This window comes from Aspergillus alliaceus, assembly GCF_009176365.1.
Source record: "Aspergillus alliaceus strain CBS 536.65 unplaced genomic scaffold BDW43scaffold_48, whole genome shotgun sequence".
Classification (NCBI taxonomy): Eukaryota; Fungi; Ascomycota; class Eurotiomycetes; order Eurotiales; family Aspergillaceae; genus Aspergillus; species Aspergillus alliaceus.
The window spans coordinates 266,463-290,194 of record NW_022474731.1 but is presented as its reverse complement, the minus strand read 5'-3'; the positions used below and the strand labels follow the sequence as shown (position 1 = coordinate 290,194).

The window sequence follows — 23,732 nt, the reverse complement described above, 5'->3', positions numbered from 1 at the left end:
ATGGCGAACAATGATCGCATTAGACTCCACTTTTCATACTGACCATTTCCGCTGCCCAGGAGGATCCGTCGGATTAATTTCGTTGAAAAAGACAGTAATAAGCGGACCCGGTGCCCCTCTATCTTGAAGCGAGGTATGGTAGATCGATTTGGTGAAAGTAATGCCAAACCAGCCTGGAACCACCAGGCGGACAGAGCCCCCTTGTTCCTTGTCCAAGGGTTTACTATTAATTCCATATACCAGTAGCACATAATGACCATTGCATCCTGGAACGGGAGGTCCTTTTAATACCGGTATATTCGAACGCCAGCAAAGACACCAGAATTCAGGCAGTCCAACCAGATGTATGACGCCAGCGCTTTCGGGTATGCTAGTTTAAGTAATGGGCATAAGGGTACACCAGCCTAGTGCACATTTTCCCACCTTCGAGCAGCCTAAGTTGGGTGAAACAGAGGGCTGCCATAGAATTCACAGAACGCCGTGACAGAGGTGGAGTCAGGATGACTCCACTCCATAGTCATCCGTCGTTCTCGTTGACCAGATCAGGCAATTGAGTTGGCACCAGGTAGGTTCTCTTTCCTCCAATAGAATACTGTAGAGTAATATTTACGACCCGCAGAATAACCTTGGCGGAGTCTTAACTTCAGGACCTCGGGAGTGGGAAGAGATATCCTTAAGTCCACCTCTGACAAAGGACTGCCGGAATCGCAAAATGCTTCGAGTCACCTAACGTGGGTCACCGCCCAGTTATCGAGAATCTTGGTAATCACGTGGGATCGGCTCACTGTTTAATTAGGCGAGCGAATGAGATATTTTTAAACATGAGGTGCATAGATATTACGAGTCAATGCCCGTGGCCAGCTGCTTCACAATCCTTATCTTGCATATTATCAAGCCCCATAGACAGGGACATGGGGTTTCCAGCGCTCTGGAAAATGTCGAAACAAACTCCTGTCTACATATCGATCTGCAGCTGGAGCATCTGTGATAGATATTACACATCTGGCGAGTCTATCGAGAGGCGGCGGCTTCCAAGGCTGAGCATGGTATCTGCGTGAGATTGACACCATAGGATTCATCCTGGAAGGCCAGATGTCCCAGAGTTAATTTGTTGAGGCGATATCACTGAACATGCCCGGGCAAATCCTAGACACGGGTCTTTCAGATGTCGTCGCACAGCTTGACACCTTCAGGGCTACAACAAACCTTTGCATCTTGGAAGGCAGTCAAGTGAGAGTCTATCCAATCGAATTTGCCGACCCTGGCGGTCTGTGGCCTCAGCCATGCACTGGGTATAGATTGAATTCCTGTAAAATGTGAGACTAAAACGGGATGGGAATTCTCTGACCTCTCAGTAGCTGAAAGGTTTTAAAATCGAAATTGACGTATGAACATATGCTTTATATATATAGTATTTATGTTATGTATCCGTTGCTCGAACCCAGACTTGCCAAGCGAATACTAGGCTCTCCCAGCCAACCACAGTCGATTATGAGCAAGGACGAAGTCAGACTCTCGATACTATATCTGATCCGTAGCCAGTACTCAGGATCGACATGGTAGAAATTTCGCAGCCCCAAGACCGTACTCCTATAACCATTATAAAGATAGCCAAGAGTTACCCACGGACAAGGTGGCGAAGGAAAGAGGGTTGTACAGTCGCATCCGAGGTCGAAGTGAAGAAAAACGGAGAGACCCCGGTCAGTGGCAATAAATCCGAGCTATCTACAAAGCTGCGTCCCATTGCTAATCAATGGTTGAATCTCTCTAGCCAGCACGCAGTAACGCCTATAAATAGAACTGGCAATATGACCCTAGGAAGATGTGATTGTAAGTTGTCCACCGGGCCCTCATCGCCGGATTAGGTTGTCTCACATCCGAGGAGGAATAAAGAGAAGCTCGAGGAGGCTTTGCCCTTGTTATTGTCTGTAGTATATTCTTGGCGAGTCAACGCAAAGATGTGGGCGGCTTGTCTCTCTTGATAAGCTCTTTTATGGAGGGTCAAAGTTGAATTTTAAGAGATTTCAAGGGAGTGTGGGACTGCTAGCCAAAAGAGATAACAGAGTTGCCAAGTTAGAGTCCACCCTAGGATAACGAATCCGGGTTTCGGAGAGAGACGGCATTTGATAGAGAGGCGAAACAGTGATGTTCCTACCTAGTACTAGTAGAAATGGTGGTCTAATCAAGTGTAATTTCGATCACCAGCTGCCAAGATGAAGGTGCTACTTTTGTAATTGCTGCCGTATCACGATCCCGATATGGACAAGCACAATACTCGGATACCGAGTGAGGCAGTAACAGCATATGGCTGGACTGAGTGTGTTTTTCCGTACCCCGGCCTACTCGGTGTCTCAGTAATTCTCCCGAACCGAAGTGCCTGCCCTGAACGAGTTTTTAGCCTACAATGCTTCTAGAATGGTCCGATAATGCATTCAGGATCCATGGATAATGCGGTAAGCTCCGCTATTGGTGAGTGGGATTGGATACCGGTGGAGATAAGAGACTTCTCACACTAAGACACTTGCTGGGCCTCCCAGTTTGTGTGGCTAGTGGAAAGTTTTACCCATGCCAACCACGCCGTACGATATATACCCATCGGCCTAGACAACGTTTCAGACATGACAAAGTAACACTCTTCTTCGTATTGCGTGAGATAGCAGGAACAGTCCAGAGTTAAGCCCACGAGAAGAGATACAAGATACTGAGTAACCAAAAGGGCTTTTCCAGGGTTGGACCTCGCCAACTTATTCCTTGTACAAGTTCTTGAGAGCAGAGTGGCCATTCACTAATTTTAGGGTCCGGGCAACTCCATCAGCCCCGTGGATGCCACTCTCGTGCCTCCCCACTAGGCAGAGACTGTAGGGATTTAGTTAACACGAGACTGTAGCCATTTCCCCCGTTTAGAGGCCGCATCCCGTAATTCATATTATTTCTATACTCATTTTCCAACCGTTCCTTCAGAGTTTTCTTCTTTTAACCAGCAAATTCCTCTCCTTGCCACATTAGGGCTGTGGACTCTAGTAGGAAGGATGCCAAGTAAATAAGGAACAGGTATATTTCGGGCGTACTAAGCGCGTTGCGTCATTTACTAAGGCTACCGTCTCTGATAGGTCGGGATATGCAAGCTGGCAGGCAGAGTTATCGAGGATTCAATGTGGCTCTCATAATAAGTAGATGTTATAATTAGCAACGGTACTCTTGTCCTTACCCTTTTCTCAGAAGCCTCATCGCATCCTGGTACGAAAGATTGGTCAGGTTTTGTCTTCTTTCCCTTTGCTCCATTTCACCTTAGTCTTTCGTTTCTGCTTTTTTTGTGTTGCGTTATGGTTGACTCAGGTTTTCTTTATCTGATCCGACTGCGTGTTTGTGCAAGACCGGTATTGAACTCTTTCGCTTTCTGTCACTTCCGAATATCATCCCCATTTCGAGTACATGCAGTAAATAGATGCTTCGACCAGAGACTGAATAGCCTTACTCCTCTCCAGTAGCCCAAGATGCAGATGCTCACAGTAGGATTTGTCGCGCTGTTTGCGAGATCTGCCACATCATGGCCTTACGACGAGTCTCTCCTTGAATACAACGTCAACTACAACAAGTCCGCGACGAACCCAGCTGATTACTGGGGAGAATGGCCAAACCACCAGGGTGACTACTTTCCGTCTCCAGACAACTGGCGGTTTCCATTCTATACTCTATTTATGGACCGATTCGTTAATGGTGATCCGACAAATGACAATATCAACGGAACTCAGTTCGAGCATGATCTTAGTTCAAATCAAATGCGGCATGGTGGTGATGTGGCTGGGCTGCTCGATACTTTAGATTATATTCAGGGAATGGGGATCAAGGTTTGAATCTCGTGGATGGACTAACAATAGGAAATGCTGACATTGACCTGCCAGGGCATTTATCTTGCTGGTTCATCAGGATCGGCTGGTACGATCCTGATGAACCAGCCTTGGGCCGCCGATGGATATTCAACGCTTGACACTACGCTTCTCGACCAACACTTTGGGACCATCGAAACTTGGCGCAGTGCCATTACCGAGATCCACAGGCGTGGAATGTATGTCGTTCTGGACAATACAATCGCTACGTGAGTCGTTTCCTTAATTTGGATAAGAACAGGAATGAACCCGAGACTAACCAAGAACCGTGGACAAGTACAGTCTAAGCGACCTTATCGGTTTCGAAGGACATCTCAACACGTCGACTCCGTTTTCTGAGAAGGAATATAAAGCATTGTGGAAATCAGGCCGCCGATATGCGGATTTTGACTTTGGAAACGACTATAATGATACCTGTGACTATCCTCGCTTGTATTACGAAAATGGTTACCCAGTCAATCAGTCCTTTATCTCCGGCCTGGTCGGATGCTATAATAGCGACTTTGATCAATACGGAGATATCGAGGCCTTTGGGGTGCACCCCGACTGGCAACGACAGCTGGCCAAGTTCGCCTCGGTTCAGGATCGCCTGAGGGAGTGGCACCCTTCTGTACGACAACGCCTGATTCGTCACTCGTGCATGATAATTGCTTCGCTTGATATTGACGGCTTTCGGTATGACAAAGCTACCCAGGCTACAGTCGACGCGCTTGCAGACATGTCCTCAGCTTATCGAGAGTGTGCACGCAAGGTAGGAAAGGAGAACTTTTTTATCGCCGGTGAAATTACTGGTGGTAATACATTTGGTTCTATCTATCTTGGGCGTGGTCGTCAGCCTAATCAGAAGGTGAATGACATTATGGAGGCCATGAATATGACAAATACTTCAGACCCACAATACTTTATTCGGGAGGTTGGTCGGGCGGCTATAGATGCTGCCGCATTCCACTACTCAATATACCGCGGTTTGACGCGGTTTCTGGGTATGGATGGTCAGCTCGATGCTGGATTTGATGTGCCTGTCGACTCGGTCGAGGCATGGAATCAAATCATCTCGACGAATGATATGATTAATGCCAATACTGGTAAATTCGATCCCAGACATATGTTTGGCGCGACTAATCAAGATGTCTTTCGGTGGCCAGCCATCCTGTACGGCGTCGAACGGCAACTACTGGGTGGTTTTATCACCATATTAACGCTACCGGGTATTCCTCTTCTCCTCTGGGGTGAAGAGCAAGCATTTTACATTCTAGATGCAACTGCCAAGAACTATATCTATGGACGACAGGCAATGTCACCTGCGACTGCTTGGAAAATGCATGGATGTTTTAGGGTAGATCCATCCCAATACTACCAATGGCCCATTGAGGCCGGTCGTCAGGGCTGCCATGATGAGTCTGCTGCCTACGATCATCGCGATCCGTCTCACCCAGTACGCAATATCCTCAAACACATGTATCAGATGCGCCAGGAGTACCCTATGCTCAACGACGGCTACTTGCTTGAGACTCTGTCAAAACAAACCGAACCTATCCTCTACCCCGGTTCTAATCACACTGCCACGGAGACAGGCATGTGGTCAGTACGCCGTGATCTCAACCCATATTTGCAAGACTTTGGCTCTGCCGAGAAGAACCAGATGATCTGGTTGGTATATTCGAACAGGAACAGCACTTACTCCTATAAATTCGACTGTGCCGACAAAGACAAAGCCCTCATCGCCCCTTTCAACGCTAGAACGACCGTCAAGAACCTCTTCTACCCTTACGACGAGCTAACGCTGGAGGCCAGCCCAGTGAAACGCGGCTTCAATGGGTCCACTGAGTTCAATGGCTGCTATGCAAATCTGACGATGGACCGGTATGAGTTCCGTTCCTATGTTCCTAAGAAGGTATTCAAGATGCCACGCCCTATGATCACTAAGTTTCGACCTGGTAACTATGAAAATGCTGGACACAACTCACCCCTACGTTCGACCGTGGCACCAGATGCGTCGGAGATAGTTCCCGTCCTGGTGCAGTTCTCGCAAGAGATGGATTGCGATGGTGTGACCAAGGCAATTTCTCTGAACTCGTCGACGGAGATGGGAAAGACGCCATCGATTGATACCAGCTCCGTTCATTGTTCAATAATCCCAGAAGTCAAGGGCACTCTTACTGGTCAGATCCCCGGGGTTTGGCAGTGGACTGCCGACCTGACTGGTGTATACAACGGTATCCATAGAGTCACCATAAACAATGCCACCAGCAAGGATGGCGACTCATTCACAAACGCAGTGGACCATTTCTTGTTCCGAATCGGTCAAATCGATAACCCCATGGTCTTTACCTCGGCCAATTACTCCAGTAGTCTCTTACACAAGGATGCGAACGGCACTCTGTTCATCCAGCACCACGCCGCTGGCGCTGATAAATATCGCTACTCTACCAACTGGGGAACGTCATTTTCAGACTGGAAAGACTACAAAGGCGGTAATGATACCATTCAAATGCTTGAATGGTCTGGCACCAAGAAGCAGAAATGGGATGGCCATCACGTCCGTGTCGAGTACTGGAGCCGCTGGACCGGTAGTAGCGATTACGTGCAGGAAGGCGACTCTGGCTGGCAATCTAAGGTCCCGCGACGCTTCCCTCATATTTTCTTCAACGGGCCTTACAACCAGTACGGCTATGATGCTGGTTTGGACAATGAGGTCAAGCTGGATACAACGGACGGATTCTGGAAGTACCACTTCACCTCAGAATGGCCGGCAGTCGGTCAGCTCAATGTTTGGGGCATGAATCCTGATGGGAAACCCGACCAGAGCTGGGTTCTAGGTGATGTCGATGGCGACAAGATCCTTGACCGAATGCCGCCTTCGTCTCTTTCGGCCACCCTGTTAAACATCACTGAACATCCGCCTTCCCCGTATCTCGCTTGGACGTTTTACATCAATGATGGCACATTGGGCTATCAGCTTATTCCGGTCGGTAACCAGAGCGTTCAGATTGCCCTCTTCGTTCTCTTTTGGATCGTCCCCATTATTACTGCCTCAGCCTGCGTCTACATCTTCATAAAGTCGTTCTACAAGGTCAAGTTCAACCAGGTCGGTGTCAGCGAAACGCACACGCTAATTCCACTGGCCCTCCGTCGCAAGATTAAGCAGATTCGCACGGGCAAGGGAGGATTTGGCTTTATGCAGAGCACCACTGCCCTAGGAGCGGCTGCCGCAGGCAAGCGTCGCACGGTCCTGATCGCCACCATGGAGTACGACATTGAGGACTGGGCTATTAAGATCAAAATCGGTGGTCTTGGTGTCATGGCACAGCTTATGGGTAAGACGCTAGGTCACCAGGACCTTATTTGGGTTGTTCCTTGCGTCGGAGGTGTTGACTATCCTGTTGATACTCCCGCGCCGCCCATGACTGTCACTATCCTCGGCAATGCCTACCAGGTCCAGGTCCAATACCACGTCTTCAACAACATTACCTACGTCCTCCTCGATGCACCAGTCTTCCGCCAACAATCGAAGTCTGAGCCTTACCCTGCTCGTATGGATGATCTTGACAGTGCGGTTTATTACTCTGCTTGGAATCAATGTATTTCAGAAGCGATCAAGCGATTTCCAATCGATCTTTACCACATTAATGATTATCACGGCTCTCTTGCACCCCTCTACCTCCTTCCCGAAACGATCCCCGCCTGTCTCTCACTCCATAACGCTGAGTTCCAAGGTCTGTGGCCGATGCGCACACAAAAGGAGAAGAAGGAGGTCTGTTCCGTTTTCAACCTAGATATCGACGTTGTCCGTTCCTACGTCCAGTTCGGTGAAGTGTTCAATCTTCTTCATGCAGGTGCCAGTTACCTCCATGTCCACCAGCAGGGTTTCGGTGCTGTCGGTGTCTCCAAGAAGTACGGAAAGCGTTCATACGCACGTTACCCTATTTTCTGGGGTCTGCGTAAGGTTGGCAACCTGCCTAACCCGGATCCATCGGATGTTGGCGAGTGGACAAAGGACAGCTTGCCCAAGGATAGCGATATACAGGTTGATCAGGACCTCGAGGCAGGCCGTGCCGAGCTCAAGAGACAGACGCAGGAATGGGCCAGACTGGAGCAGAATCCAGACGCGGATCTGCTTGTGTTCGTTGGCCGCTGGTCTATGCAGAAGGGGGTTGACTTGATCGCTGATGTCATGCCAGCCGTACTCGAGGCGCGCCCGAATGTCCAGCTAATCTGTGTTGGTCCTGTCATTGATCTCTACGGTCGATTCGCAGCATTGAAACTTGACCGTATGATGAAGATGTATCCTGGTCGTGTTTTCTCTCGACCCGAGTTTACTGCACTTCCGCCTTATATCTTCTCTGGTGCTGAATTCGCCCTGATCCCATCCCGTGATGAGCCCTTTGGTCTGGTTGCTGTCGAGTTCGGCCGTAAAGGTGCCCTTGGTATTGGTGCTCGTGTCGGTGGATTGGGACAGATGCCTGGTTGGTGGTACAATGTCGAATCTGTGTCAACATCACATCTGCTCGTGCAGTTCAAGCTCGCTATTGAAGCTGCGCTCAACTCCAAGACAGAAACTCGTGCCATGATGCGTGCTAGATCCGCCAAACAGCGGTTCCCGGTTGCCCAGTGGGTTGAGGATCTGGAGATCCTGCAGTCGACTGCTATCCAGATGCACAATAAGGAAGCCGCCAAGGGTCATAATCGCCCTGTGACACCCTCTATCACTTCGACACCTACTGAAGCCCTGCCGCTGTTTGGCCGTCCTAACAGCCCAAGGAATCTTTCTGTCCCACATTCCCGGGAAGGCAGTTACTCGAACCTCAACCTTCTGAGCGACATCGGTACAGTCGCCCAGCGATACGAGACTATTTACAGTCGGGATCCTAGTTCCAGCGAAGCATCGCAGCCGTCCGGGTTGCAGCGGTCACTGTCGCTCGGTGTCAGATCCGGTCCTGGTCATTTATCGAAGCGTGGCCGTGGCCGTGGTAGACCGCACGCAGAAAACATCCCGGGGGGCGACGAGAACGCCTCGCACCAGAGTGATAAGGATGACAGTGATACCGATTCCATCCTCAGCTCCTACAGTGAAGAGTATACTCTTGGCCCGTCTCAAATTGAACAGAGTAGACAGGCTCAAGCTGCTCAGCGATCGGGTGCCCGTGTTGTATCATCGCCTCGACGGAATAGCCAAGATTCATTGCATCCACCCCCATACGCCATGTCTCCGATGAGCCCTAGCACGCCACCAGTGGCCAAGGATAGCCTCCTGCCCCCGCCGAAGCCTTTTGCTGAACCTGGCAATCGACTAAGTAGCACGTCCGTCTTGTCACTTGACTCTGTCGTCGGTAACAAGAAGGACTTCAAGCTGCAGAAGGTCGACCCCTTCTTCACCGACAGCAATGGCACGTATCACAAGGAGTTCGAAAAGCGACTAGAAGGTTTGAATGGATCAAACTCCGAGTCCCAGCTCTGTATCGAAAAGTTCCTTATCAAGTCTGAGAGGCAATGGTTCGATAAGTTCCGCGATGCAAGACTCGGTCGTATCAAATCACCCACCCCATCAATCTTCCGCTACAAGCACAATGCCTCTCCTGCCGATTCTATGTATATGGACGATGCCTCCCGTGAGAGTGGCCACCAGTTCCAGGATGATGACGAAGAGGACGATGAGTTCTTGCTCGGAAAGGACTACGTCCCGCCCACTGGACTGAAGAAGTGGATGCAAATTAAGATTGGTGACTGGCCAATCTACACCCTCTTCTTGGCTCTCGGTCAGATCATCGCTGCAAACTCGTACCAGGTTACACTCCTTACAGGTGAAGTCGGTGAAACTGCTGAGAAGCTGTATGGAATTGCCACGACATATGCCATTTCCTCGGCCTGTTGGTGGCTTGTCTTCCGATATTTCAAGTCTATGGTCTGTCTCTCGGCTCCCTGGTTCCTCTACGGTATTGCGTTCCTGCTCATCGGTTCCGCTCGCTGGGAGCCGGTCTCCTTCACCCGTGGCTGGATCCAGAATGTCGGTAGTGGATTTTACGCGGCTGCTTCGTCGAGCGGTTCGATTTTCTTCGCTTTGAACTTTGGTGACGAAGGTGGTGCCCCCGTCAAGAAGTGGATCTTCCGCGCGTGTGTTATCCAGGGTATCCAGCAAGTGTATATCATTGCTCTGTGGTACTGGGGTTCCACCTTGACGAAGGCTGCCAGCGAGGGCCTTTTGGCTGCTGACAACCAGATTTCCAACACATGGAAGATGACGTAGGTTTTGCTAATTCCTTCCTCAGGACTATGAAGTTGGCTAAGTTGATCCTTCGCAGCGCCATTTGTTACCCCATTGCCATATTTCTGTGGGCCATTGGTATCCTCCTGATACTTGGTCTTCCCAACTACTACCGTCAAACTCCTGGCAAGGTGCCTTCGTTCTACAAGTCTCTCTTCCGACGCAAGATCGTCCTTTGGAACTTCGTGGCTGTCATCTTGCAGAACTTCTTCCTTAGTGCCCCCTACGGCCGCAACTGGAGCTGTACGTCCCTATTTTCTCTATAGTCACTGTGACTTCGTTGATACTAACACTTGCTTTTCTTTGCAGTCCTCTGGACCTCCATCCATACCCACGCATGGCAGATTGTCATGCTCTGCGTTATCTTCTTTGGTCTCCTCTGGATAGCCTTCCTCTACCTCGTCAGCCAATTCTCCAAGCAACACAGCTGGTTCCTACCCGTCTTTGCCTGCGGGCTTGGAGCCCCCCGGTTCATTCAAATCTGGTGGGCAGTCTCAGGCATCGGTTACTTTCTCCCGTGGGCAGCTGGGGGATATATCGGCGGTGCCCTGGTATCCAGAAGCCTCTGGCTCTGGCTAGGCATCTTAGACTCAATCCAGGCCCTTGGGTTCGGAATTATCCTCTTACAAACCCTAACCCGCATGCACATGCTCTTTACCCTTATCGTCTCACAAATCCTAGGTTCAATAGCCACCATCTGCGCCCGAGCCTTTGGTCCAAACAATGTAGGCCCCGGGCCGATCTCTCCTGACATTACGAAGGGGGCGGACTCGGTGGCTAATGGCTGGTTCTGGATTGCACTGTTCTCTCAGTTGTTGGTGTGGTAAATTTCTCTTTCATTTTCCTCTTTCTACCCATTATTCTTTGTCGAGACTAATTGACGATATGGTTCAGTGCCGGATTCTTGTTCTTTTTTCGCAAGGAACAACTTTCTAAACCTTAGCCTGGCCGAGCTTCCACAGCATCTAAGCGCAGGCTTCACAATCCTTCTACTTTTTATTTCTTCTAACCTCTCTGGTTTAATGTAATAATATTCTTTATATACCTCATCACCTGGCTCAATAAGCAAACTTACTTCCTGGTTAGAATTATGCATGAATGAAATGTATATTAATAAACATTTTTGCCTTACGGAATGGATGTTAAAACTGACCTGTTAATAAGATATATTATAAAAAGAATGGACTGCTGATTTTAGTTCACACTATATCCAACGTTCTTTTTTACCCTGGGCCGCCCCGCTAGCTCCCTATGCCTGACCTGACCCCCATCCGTGAATGTTGATAGTCATGCCCTTAAGAGCGGTCGGAACAAAGCTCCCTAGGCTCTTCGCCGATGCCCCTGCCGTCCTATCAAAAAGATTTCCTCAGCCATGATTAGATTGTTTCTTCGTGATCGAATCTGTAGTTGTTGTGGAACTGTTGCTACTGGCAGCACCAATATCCTGGGGCTCGTTCTCGTGATTTGTCGATATATTCCTGAAAGATGATTTGCTTGTAAGATTTTTCGCCGGCTGGTTCCAATCTTCGCGCTGTTCGAGGTAACTTTAGTACTCCAGGAAAGGCCTGTAAAATGCCACTAAAATAGAATCGCCGAGGTCCGTGGCGGTGCCAACTATGGTAGAAGCTCCGCCCGTGGTGGGATCCTATCGGAGATCTTCAATCACGATTAGGTTGATGGCATGTCTTAAAAAGAAAATTCCATGAGTGGCTAAGAGCGACGAGACGGAATATTTTTGAGTTCGTCCCGCTCCATAATGACCAATTCAGATCGGCCACCAATCCAGATAGCACCCCATACCATCTGCGAAATATCTTTCCCATGGTGCGTTAGGTTTACTAGATCCTTTCTATATGCTTCATTAGAAAAGCGGAACACAAAGTTATTGGATAGAATTATTTGGTTTTCGTTGGACCGAACATTCGTCGGAAAACAATATTTCGTTCCAATGGGTATAATTCAACCACATACGCGCGAATTGAAGACGATTTTTAGCAACATCAGGCCGAAGCGGTATACGCTTCTTTGACTTCCACTTTTTTAAATAAAAAGTCTTAAGCACACGCCTAATAGTGGTACGAGAGATGTCAAAACCACTGCTAGCGATCAGGGCATTATAGCCTATCTAAGGCCTCCGTCGAGCAAGCAGATATATATAGCGCTTTTTCTGAGGCATTAAGCTTTTGTGGTCTTGAACAGGATATCTATATGATATGAATCTATACAAGACACGTGATCGCTCTAGTGGCTTGGCCGGATCACCAACTCTTCAGCCCCTGAAGGCTTTACCCATTAGGAGATAGAGAAGAAGCAGCCAAGATAGTTGATATAGTTGTCCATAGATTTGAGATCTACCGAATGGCATCCGGTCCTCAGTAGGCTACGTACGTGTAGCTGATACAGCCTCATTCTGCCCATCTTTCCCCTGAGATCTCAACAGTCTTACAGTACTAGAACAATCTTTTCCAGAGGCCACAGTGTCATACATGGTGGGATGGGTAAGGGTAGACATAATGAAAGAAAATATTATTAATATTTGTGGCTTAACAGAGCAGGAAAGAACTAGCTCAGCAATTTAAAGGGCAGCTGCAGATCAAATAATCCAGGAAATACTCTTCAACGGGGACTGCGAAATGCAGAAGAGTATACTTACCGAGGTAGCAGGGTCCATCTACTTATGCACCCTACAGCAAGGGGTAGTATATGCTTGCTTTGTGGGACAACCAGGACATGTTTGGATTGATTAAAGGCTGGCTGAGAGAGCCTCAATGAGACTCCCTTTGCTCCCTGAGAGCAAGAAGGCCTGAATATTGCTCCCTACATCTTTAGTAATGTAGAGGCGTTCTTTATCAACTATTGGTAGGCTCATTGAGCTTGGAAACATCTGGCTGAGGCTCGCTGTGGACCAATGCGACATGTACCCACGCCTGGTACATTTCGGCCACTGATCGCCGCATAGTGAAGAAACGAGGCGAACCCTTGTTAGTTTTCTTTCGGCATACAGCAGCAACCAAACCAATACATAATCACCAAGTGGCAGTGTTTCCTCTTCCTTTTTCGTAGGTTCATTGCTTACCTAGAGCTTCAATTACGGAATAAAGCTCTAAAGTTTCCTTGATGAGCCTTGATTCACAGTAGTCTTGAGTCACCCAAAAAGAAACAAGAGCATTGAGTTTCTGCCTAACAGCAATCGGCCGTAACCATCCACGACAACAGAGATCGATAAAGCTAAAGCCTTTGAAGGTGTCAACAATAGAGGCTTAGGCAATCAGTGAAGCAACGGTAGTCATGTGACCCTTTGTCTATAAGGGCAACACAACATGATAGCTTCATGCCTTCTTTTCTTTTCTTTTTAGCTTAGTCTCTTTTGTGATAGTGTACCTAATCAACTCTTTGGTTCAGCTAAAGTCCCTTATAGAAGGTGCGGCAGATCTGAGCTTCTCTACTCATATGACATATTACTATGTAACCATCTTCTTCTCGAATCTAACAGGCCAGAATGATTGCTGGCAGCCAGAGATTTACCCTAGACATGAATAAAGACACATGGGGACTCATGGCGATAGACCTAGTAGGGCGGGGTAAAGGTTCACTGCGCAAGCATTTGTCTAGGCTGGAAGATTAAATTACCCCGCTTTCCGCATATCTTGGATTGTTAAGGTGCCTCTTGAGTTCTGCCACGCTTCTTGCGACAAGATCTTTACTTGTTTTACCTCGGAGCATCTTGTCATACTCTTGTTTAAATGCATAGATCCTCAGCAGGCTGAACGGAAAAAGCGAACGTTTCCCTTGTACCAAGGGCAGAGGGAGATGCGAACTGCTAGCTCTATAGGGGAACTATCTAACCTTGCCCACAAGTCCGCAGACTTTCTTGATGGGAGATGGTTACTAGTGCCTTATTCGCCCCTCTATACTCATTGAGTGAATTATGACTAGGCTCCCAGTGGCAAACCTTTTACAGATGATTGCAGCGAATGTATGTTATTGCAAAATACCTCACTGCTGGACCGATGCTAATGAAGCTATGTTCATTCCTGTTTTGTACCAGACTATCCTGCATCAACTTTATATCGCTTATGGCGAGGGGTCAGGGTACGGAACTATAATTACCACTGTAACGTATATCCATCTTCTAACCAGCCCTTAGGTGCTAGTGCTGCCAAATATCTCTTCTCGAGCGACAGGCCCATAGTTTCGAGTCAATTCTTTCCGCGTGTTGGACCAGTTCTGCATACTCCTGGGATTCCTCACGCACGAACAGAGCTCTTGGGACAGGTAGTTTTAGCCCTCGTACGAAGGTCGCTTTTCGCGCGCTGCCCTCAATATCGAGACTGTCGAGCAACGTTGATAGTTCAAGGGCGTAGTTCTGTACTGACCCACGTTGCGAAATCGTGGCCAGTCCGCTGTCGTGTTCGATTTTGACGTGTCGGATTTGTCCCACGCTTGTTGGACCGCTGCAACAAGTGCGTCGTAATCAGTGAGAGGGCTGCCTTTCTGAGGGTGCGCTGCAAGCTAAGCACGGACAGAGCCTCGGAATAGACTAGCAAAGAACGCTGCCTGCCTGACTGTACTCTGGGCTAATTCGTCGTGAAAAACATAATATCGCACCAATATTAGTAGCGTTGGATTGTCCCGGTTTTCCATAAAGCAGTGGTGGCTTGTTGTATGTACAGTTCGTTTTTATATTCATGGTCGTACTTCTTGTGGTCCTAGCGTGTATGACAGGTAGTCATCAACACTTGACATTGAAGATAATCACCCACCTATGTGCACTCAGGATGTCCGTTTACATACCTGTGAGAATTACGATGGAGCAGCAAAGCAAGTATCACTCGTGGTAGGATTGCTAAAATTGATAATAAGCACAGTAGAGAGATCCTCAGAGTTCGCAGAATAGCTAGCTACAAACGACTGTACAAACTAAGAACCTTGAAGACACATATGAAGTACGTACGGAGTACTACATACTGAGGTACCATATTAGGGCTCAGGACAGTGCGCAGACTTTACTCGGGAATTGGTGTCTGAACAGTGCAGAAAGGTTGTATGCCCCGTCCGTACTCCCTCAAATAGCCGCCCATTGATGAGTCTATCACCGAAACCGATTAGTTTTAGGGAACTCCCTAATCATGAAGGAAGAAAAGAAAGGGAGGATATAGCTCACAGCTTTTCGCACTATTCTTGATATTGAAGCTCATATAGGGAGGTCGCTCCTGTATTTCATAGTCAGACAGCGCAGGATTAGGAAAGGGATTGGAGTGTTGATCAGTAAGATCCACACAAATAGGGGGTTTATTACATCTTCAGGCGCCCCATTCTCCAGCCATTGCAAAATCTGCTTCGCATCCGTGATACTAGCAGTGGGGGTACTTGTCATGGATGAAATGGTTCCTCTGAAAGAGCTGAGGTTGGCAGAAACCATGCCTTCAACCCCCTCTCTAGCCTCCCGCACCTGTTCCAAATCGGCCTCCAGTTGTCCCTGCTTCGCAGTCTTTTCGACAATCTCTTGTTTGACGCCTAGTCCTTTGTCAGTGGCAATCTGTATAAACAAGTATCTCGAAGTGGGAAGCTCACTGCTAATACGAACCATAAGGGCAGTAGTCGTGGCGAGTTGCACACCGGCGATGAGAAGCCCACCAAGCTATTGGAGAGGTTGTCAGAAAGGGCTTCATATTGATAACTAACATCCAAGGGGGCCCTCTCTATTGTAGCTTACTGCGATAAGTGTTCCGTATGGGGGGTAAATAGCGGCCAGCCCTTCCATTATTGGCAAAAGACCCTGGGCAGCATGGTTGACGGCTTCGGCAGCAGTCTCCAATTGAGCGAGTGTGCCTCGAAGGTCGACAAGCTCTCTTTTGATTTTCTCCAGTTCCCTGCTCAGCTCACCTTCCTTGTCCTTCGCCCAGGTAATAAACTCATCGGTAAAGGTACTCAAATTCGAGCCAACCGTAGTCAACCGTGAGGTAATATCTGTATTTTTTTGCTTCAAGTCTTCAGCGGCCTGGAACAAATCATCAGTGCTCAACCCGTTTGTTATGGTGTGCCTTGCCCTGAGAATATTCTACTCACAGTAATGACGCTTTGGATTCTTGTCTTGCGGTCCGCCATGGGCTTGCTACTATCGTCGCAGTACAAGATGTCTTGGTTATCGAACTCTGGAAGCTATTGATCAGTAAAAGCATGAGGATAGACAGACAACCGTACACCACCTACTCCTTGCAAAGGTGTATGTCCTCGTAGCGACGTCCTGACTCTCATTAATGACCGTCTGAAATGACTGTATCCAAGGGTTAGTTAGCCAACTTTGAGCTTAATCTTCAACTGAGGAGAGGCTGAGTACCCGTTGCATTCCATTGAAATCACCTGCCCATTCGGTTCCCCAGCGCAGATCAATCCGTTCAATCTTGGTTTGCAGCCCGTCAAACTTGCCTCGAACGCTTCCTGCGGTGGCAGCTGCTGCTTTGGCGGAGATTACAAGAGAGGATTGAAGCTCGCTTGCCGAGGAAGTCTCGGCTACACCCCGCGAGAAATCAGCCTTTTCTCTTTCGCTGTTCAGAGGGTTCTCATGGTTCGCGATGAGAACATCAAGGTCCTCCTTTGTCAAGCCATTCGCTGCCGCCTCGAAGACCCCGGTCGCAGTAGGGTTGTTCCCAATAAGACCTTCGAATTTCCTGACGACCTCCTCGTAGGAAGGAGGGGCATCGGTCGAGTAGGCAGGAGGCGCGGCAGTCATGTTGCAAGTGAGATCGTGATGGCGTGGAAAGCAAGAAAAGATAGATTGATTGTATTCTACTCAGGTGCTGGATATTGACCGCTACTGAGACAACTTTTGCAGTCTTGATATATCCCGAGCCCAATTTTTAAGTCTTCCGCCTCCGGCGATGAACTTCCGGAGCTAGTAGTGACATCAGTGACTGACAACAGGCCATGGAAGGCTTGGCTGATTTTGTATGCGGTGACTCATGCAATGCAATGCCTTTTTTCTTTCTCTTCTTGTGACCAAGGGCATGCGAATAGCTCCATTTGGTACAACAAAGTGGGGAAACCCTTGGATCAGTTCTGGTAAGCGAAGATTCCTAAACTCTGATGCATTTGCTACCAGTTGCATATGGCAACTCTATTTGGAAGTAAATCTAGCAGTTTGAATAAGTTCTTGGAAACATTGAAGGGGCTTTACGAAATTCCAGGCCACCTAACTGAAATGCCCATACAACAATGCGTTGCTCTTAAACTTTCAAATTCAACAATCAGGATAGTATTTATTCTCATCTAAAATAGCGCGTGGCAATCATTCTCTGGTAGGTTCCATATCGCCGACGATATCCTAATTGCTGTCGATTTTCAGAGATTCCGCAATGATCTCCGGGCGACTTAGGGCATATTGTGTGGTCCGCGGAAATGCTATGCCCCACCCCCACCCTGTTATGAGTGAGGCATTTTGTTTCAGCTTGCTACTGGTAAGCCACCGTGCCAACACAGATGCACAAGTAGAGTGCATATTTATCACATTTGTTTGCTTGAATTACATGGGTCTAGGAATTGTACTAGATACGGAATAGGCAGCATGCATTGCCCGAATTAGGAAAAGTATCGTGCACATCCCTTTCTCATCATGGAAGAGACTTGGAGCTGCCGGAGGACTCCCCAATAGCTGAACGCTGAACATAAGATCCAATTCTCAGTGAGGAGTGATAGATTTGTGCAAGCCAAGTGCAATAAGTCCACGCAGTCTGTAGTATCCAAGGCGCAGTTGGCGCCACATTAATGGTTATCCAGGGTTTAAATCTTGTCACCCTCCCACCAAGAGGATTACGCTGGTATGTGTATACGGCTTGAACTTTGTGGGCATGAGTTGATGTCATGACCTTTTCCACGTACAACCCGTAAAAGACTCTCTGCCTGCAATCAATTCATATATATCAACTAATTGATCTTATATCTTCCTTACGCGGTAGCAACCGACAGACCATTGACTACTCCACGACAAAAAGATCCCAAAAGAGATTACGTTGCTCCTGTGCACCTATTATCTGATCTCAAAGATAAAAGAAAAATGGCCCAACTAGTTGAAGTCCAGACAAAGCTAACTTCCTTCTTCGAAAAAAACCTCGGCAGTAGCGAGTATGCCAGTCTGATGAACGAACCTTCGGTTCAGAAGTACTTGGATACAGGAGAACGAGTTTCGTTCGAGTCCATACTGCCACTTATTCCTTCCTCCAATCAAATCGAGTTGTTTAGTCTGGACGAGAAAGACCGCTACCTAAGTGCTATACGCGCGATAACTGCGGAGACCGACTACGACGAGATTGTTGAAAGCACAACCTTCCTCATGCAAATTTGGAAAGCCTCCTTTCAAATCGCTCTTTCTGATATTCGCAAGTTTCTGGGTAGTGATGCAAGGAGTGCTGTAAATCGGGTGGGTAACGTAAGTAATTTCCATGCCAAAAGCTACCGTGTAATAAAATAATCTTCTCAGGATAGTTGCTAATTCTCGGAACGAACCGACAGAGGATTGATATACTCGGGACGACCAGTGCATGGGCTGCAACGTCATTATCTTTCTTTACAGAGGGTGAGTAGTACATGCATTGGGACTGATCATATACGGTGTGAGGCTTATCTACATCTAGACTTCGATGACCACCTTATTCCTCTATGTCTAGATGAGTCTGTGCCTGTGGAGGAACGGAAGGCAGCCATAGAGCGTGTTCTCAATGTAAGACTCGGGAAAAAAAAAGAAAAAGACTCGTGCTCAAGTACCAAGCGGTGGAATTTTGACAGAGTTTTTTGCTTAGAAAGCCGATGGTCAACAGCAAATCAGCGATAATATTGCAGCGCTTCTTGACAACCTGATTGTTGACTTCCTTGCAGCTGTCGCGGAACATGCAGCGCCAGGCTCTCTCACTGCGCAGCCCAAGGCTACACCCTACAATGTAGAAAGACTATTGACCCCGGACGTTTCCTCAGCTTCATGGCCACTCCAGATGGCCACCAGCTTCTGGGGTTCCACCTCCACTCGCCTGAAGGTAATAGCAGAAACCGCATTACATGCTGCATTACCCACTAGCCTAACTTATTTCTAACAGATCAGTGGCCTCCTCGCCATCGGTACCGAAGAAGCCAAGTCTATCAGTCTTATCTTGAGCGTAGCCGAGAACGCAAGGCAGAAGATGTACAAGCGCACTGGGGATTATAATTTCGAGGAAGCCTTCGACCTCATCGATGGCTACATGAGGCATTTGCGACGATTTTGGCGGTTCAGGTCAACCGATTACCACAACATCTACAGATGGCTGGAAGATGGTGCGGTCTTGGTGGTAGGTCGTTTGGGTGTCTCTCCAGCGTCCCTGCAATGACTGTGTGACTAACAGACACTCTCAGGATGCTCCAGATGTCCTTCTGGGCTACCTTAATGAGGCAAACCACATATGTAAGACCTACATGGCCCTTGCTGTATGATGTATGCGATCCTAACTGTTTCCGCGAATAGATAAGGAAGTGGCAATGTATTTCCGGGGCTATCATAGGGGCCAGGGTGTTTTCGCGGATCAGGGCATGCCTATTGACAAAGATGGCCAAGCCTTGTCAAATGAGCGGATAATGGAGGAATTGCAGAAGATTTGATGGGGAGAACGGGAATAGACTGGGCTCAATTCGTGCAAATTACCACAGATTGTGAAACACATGCTGTTTGCTTTCCGGAGAGGAGACAATCTAGGACAGTATCGGAGTAAACGAGTTCATTCCCACACTGATGCTTAATTAGGAATGGGACACTATATTCTGCCCCCGGTTCTATGGCGTTCGTGTAATCCAACTGCGCTATTTTCTGCGTTCCCCCTCTACTATTAGCTTGTTCACCTGCCACGCCATGGGTAGCCTAGCTGGAACCCAGCTTTTATAGATAGTCTCAAAGGCATTATTGACCAGATGTAACAGTAATTCCAATGGGAAGGCGAAAATAGGTTAAGCGTGGACACACTGTAAGCATCGAAACAGGAAGCAAACTCTGCATTAATGCGACTGCGGGGGTTGGGCACCTAGGGCTCCAATTCCCACAATATTCCACAAACCTGTGTCTTCTGAGTCTCCGTATGTCGGCAGGTTGGCGGCTAATAAGTTGCCATGGGGCTGAGGCTGCGACGGGGCAGCTACTGTCGACTTGCGTGTCGAGATACGCATCGACTAGAAGGGCATACTTTATGATTTCCTGGCACAGAGCTTGCATAGAAGGACGGGGAACTGGGGGTATGATCTACGTCCAACAAACTACTGCACAGGAGAGTTTATTTTGCATATGATTCACTCCTCTCAGCGGAGAAAAGAGTGAGGCATTTTTTTTCCTGCCTACGTCATGCCGGGAGTGTGGGGAAGACAGCGAACATTGCCCTTACGTTTGCTTGGAAAGATTCAGAGCAAGTCATCTACGTAGTATTATTAGACCTCTTATTCCGCTACGTCATGTAACCAAGAGGGCTTTCCCCCAACCCTGGGGCCCAACCGCCTCTTCTGCGATATGAGAACTCTGTTCGGTCATATCAGTAAGGTTTTACTTAACAAGCATGTGAACTTTTCTCTCTTAGCAAGCTTGCATTCGACGTCTAAAAACAGCTTGAGATCTTAATTTCCTGGAATTAACTTCCCAGCCCTCATACCCCCAATTGCATCATGGCCCTCAGCAACCCACCACCACCTCAATATGGCGCTGAAACGTCTCCTCCGTCCTACGAGGAGCTTGTGGAACGCTTCAAAGCCGCGGTTGGTGACAATCCTACAGCGGAGAAGTATTTGGAAGTGGCCGACAGCTTCGGGCCCGAAGAGATCGACGTCCTTGCCGACAGCTGCGGGGACGGTTTTCCCCCCGTCGAAAGCGAGGAAGACCTCAACAAGCTGAAAGAGTCCATGTCCAAGGAACTGAAGAGTGAACTCGTCAGAGCTAGCGCTAAGGCAGCCTCCGTCCAGGCCAAGGAGGCCGCTCTGCGGATTCGTGCGATCTTCAACCTCATCCATCGGAAAATCGTGCAGTTGGATCAGATCGAGGAATCAGGATTCGAGGAAGAGATGAGGGGTTTCATTATAGTATGTCAAGCGAGGGATGTCAACTGAATCTGAATTCAGCCACCCTTTTTTTGAATTTTTTTTTTCTCATCATTTTGTGTTTTCTACAGGAATACGACGAGATTCTGTCGATGGTAGGCGAAGTTGCAAGGGAGATGAAGGGCATGGGATATCGTGGGTTACCCCCTTTCCCCAGAACGAAGACCGATTCCCGTAACTAAAGAGGAATGCGCTCTTTAGACCTTGATACCTTACTTATACCAACCTGTGCTAGCGAAAAGGTTTCTAAGGAAGCCAAAGTACAGTTAGTAAAGAATTTCCTCAGGGTAAGGTCGACGTTGCCACAGAATCTCTCAGGAAAAATAGGGGATCCCACCAGAACCATGATGAGCTAATTATTCAAAAAAAAGGACACGGAACGGCATGAAGGAATCTCGGCCCAAGCTCAATACAGAATCAGTGAGATGAAGATCAAGTTCAACGCATTTGTTGCCAAATTCGATCAATGGGGTGAAAAAAGGGAAGGTGAACTCCGAGAGGAGATTCGGAAGCTTCAGGGAGAGATCCGCGGTCTACGCGATGACATTACCCATACTGACCAACAGATTCAAGATCTGCAGTTTGCTATGAAGCTGATCGGTAGCCTGTCATTGTTTGGGTTACTCTTCGGTGGCCTTGTCGCCGTGATCCTCGGGGTAAGAAGGGCTCTCAAACGAAATTCAAGCCAGCCCCCCATTTGTCCTTCTTTCTCCTTACTAAAATATGTCGTACATACAGATTGTGAGTGTTATCGGTGTTGCGGCAACTGCAATAGCCATAGCGGCTAAGCGAAAAAAGATCACCTGTCAGTATGTTCCGTTTAAATTCCCGACCACGGAGAGCTGACGATGTTTTCTTTTCCCCTAAAGCATTGGATCGTCAGATATTAGGCAAAGAGAATAAGATCTCTGAGTTGGAAAAAGAGATTCAGATCATCCAGGCCGCCAGAGCAGCGCTGACTACCCTACGGGATTCAAACCTCGATACCATCTCCGAGGATATTTTGCTCGTGGACAACTACTGGCAGGGCTTGAAAGCAACAAGCCTGGAGCTGCTGTCTTACGTGGAGGATGGCACAGCGGTGAGGAAACGACACTATCCCTTTCTTTGCTTGCTAGAGTCTATGGTTAATATGAAAGGTATAGATGGAATACATCGACGATGTAATTGATTTTGGTATCGAGACTTGTATGTGTTGCACTCGGCCTTGCCTTTACCACCATATCTCTAGGATAACAAGGGAAGAAGCTAACAAGACATCGACACAGACAGGGATGTTGGAGAATATATTGGAGACTACGGTGAAGCAATCAGCAGGGTCATGAGTGAGAGGAGGGAGGAATCGGATGCTTAGAGCCGGGGTTATCGATAGGGCTTCTCTTTTCCAGAGGTCTTTCTCCTGGCTTTTATTCGAAATGATCTCGAACAATTGTTTAATATCTAACAAGAATGAACGATCTTCTACCTTCTAGCACTTCTGGGCGAGGGGAACAAATTTGGAACCAATCGAGTCTGCCCCTGAAAAGCGGCGGGAGGGAACAGTAGAAATTTAACGGTGACATTCCCCTTGCTATACTGACCATGAGGCTCCTGCCCGCCTTTGGAAATGTCACTATAGGACTACTAAGTGTGTCACTCTTAGCTGGCTCGATTTTAGTGGACACCTAGGCCAACACAGAATGCAGTATCCGCAACGAGACCAATGCCGTGGAGGTGCAGGCGATGTAAGTCGTCATGGCTGGTCACATATACCATGATGTAGGCTATTGTTTGCATTGTTGGATATAAGCAAAAGCTTAGACCAATAAACTAAGGAGATTCACATCCTTCAAACATGAAGTCTTTGCTGAACTATCTGTCCAGCGATTGAAAGTCTCCCCCATCCCACCATTGTTGTTATCCGAAGAATGCATCATGGACGAAGCTAGTCTGGGGCGTTAGAATAGCGGACAAAAGTTGAAGGGCTCTCACTACCTTCTCACTAAGCTGGTGTCTGGCTCCCTTGGCAGCTTTATCTAGTTCACGCCCCTCCTTTCCAGCAAGGGCCTTGCTATGCGATCAGCTTCAAAATTCCAAGAAGACTGTTTTTTGATCTCACTACATTATTTTGCCAGCGCTGGAGTATAGTGCTTAAAGAGTGCAGCTTATCCAGTGCCTCTGCTATTGAATCAAGATAAGCTATAAATAAATTCCACTCTTCTGTATCACTGGAGCCATCGCTCTCATACGGTGCAAGATAAGAAAGAAGATTTTAATACTTGAAAAAAGACATCCCCTCTGATCTTGCTAGATTTAGATATTCTGCTGATCCTGCCTTACACAGCAAGGCTTCAAAGTCTTTACTAAGCTGATCCGACTTATTATAGACCCCGTTGCGCTTATCTATCCATTTCCCAAGGATAACTTTCCTTTCAAGGACTAGTTATTTAACTCCTCTAGATATAAGGTAATTGCTGCTTAGGACACTACCTACTTTAAGGCCCTGA

The 23,732-nt window shown here is 47.9% G+C and overlaps 5 protein-coding genes across 5 annotated transcripts; 3 read left to right on the top strand and 2 right to left on the bottom strand.

The window, feature by feature from the left end:
• Positions 1-3,494: 3,494 nt before the first annotated feature.
• On the top strand, positions 3,495-10,976 carry BDW43DRAFT_314577 (uncharacterized protein; the record flags this gene model as incomplete). The annotated part of the gene is made up of 5 exons (XM_032047844.1): positions 3,495-3,848; positions 3,903-4,096; positions 4,170-10,127; positions 10,187-10,392; positions 10,459-10,976. The coding sequence occupies 5 exons, from the start codon at positions 3,495-3,497 to the stop codon at positions 10,974-10,976; spliced, it is 7,230 nt and encodes a 2,409-aa protein (XP_031896770.1).
• A 3,323-nt stretch (positions 10,977-14,299) lies between these two features.
• Positions 14,300-14,839, bottom strand: BDW43DRAFT_302861 (uncharacterized protein; the record flags this gene model as incomplete). Its single annotated transcript, XM_032045320.1, has 4 exons — positions 14,300-14,480; positions 14,573-14,643; positions 14,674-14,726; positions 14,758-14,839. The coding sequence occupies 4 exons, from the start codon at positions 14,837-14,839 to the stop codon at positions 14,300-14,302; spliced, it is 387 nt and encodes a 128-aa protein (XP_031896769.1).
• A 138-nt stretch (positions 14,840-14,977) lies between these two features.
• BDW43DRAFT_287345 (uncharacterized protein) lies at positions 14,978-17,050 on the bottom strand. Its single transcript, XM_032043146.1, has 8 exons — positions 16,490-17,050; positions 16,363-16,426; positions 16,219-16,304; positions 15,866-16,150; positions 15,724-15,790; positions 15,449-15,666; positions 15,314-15,362; positions 14,978-15,238 (listed from the first exon to the last, which is right to left on the bottom strand). Exons 1-8 carry the CDS (start codon positions 16,880-16,882, stop codon positions 15,156-15,158), a joined length of 1,245 nt encoding a protein of 414 aa, XP_031896768.1. The 5' UTR covers positions 16,883-17,050; the 3' UTR covers positions 14,978-15,155.
• Positions 17,051-17,984: 934 nt separating this feature from the next.
• Positions 17,985-19,922, top strand: BDW43DRAFT_287344 (uncharacterized protein). The gene is made up of 7 exons (XM_032043145.1): positions 17,985-18,574; positions 18,658-18,721; positions 18,780-18,865; positions 18,945-19,175; positions 19,236-19,466; positions 19,531-19,579; positions 19,640-19,922. Exons 1-7 carry the CDS (start codon positions 18,203-18,205, stop codon positions 19,771-19,773), a joined length of 1,167 nt encoding a protein of 388 aa, XP_031896767.1. The 5' UTR covers positions 17,985-18,202; the 3' UTR covers positions 19,774-19,922.
• Positions 19,923-20,817: 895 nt separating this feature from the next.
• Positions 20,818-22,600, top strand: BDW43DRAFT_321791 (uncharacterized protein; the record flags this gene model as incomplete). Its single annotated transcript, XM_032049411.1, has 8 exons — positions 20,818-21,228; positions 21,318-21,381; positions 21,448-21,515; positions 21,618-21,902; positions 21,985-22,051; positions 22,116-22,327; positions 22,392-22,434; positions 22,515-22,600. 8 exons carry the CDS (start codon positions 20,818-20,820, stop codon positions 22,598-22,600), a joined length of 1,236 nt encoding a protein of 411 aa, XP_031896766.1.
• Between the last annotated feature and the right edge of the window lie 1,132 nt (positions 22,601-23,732).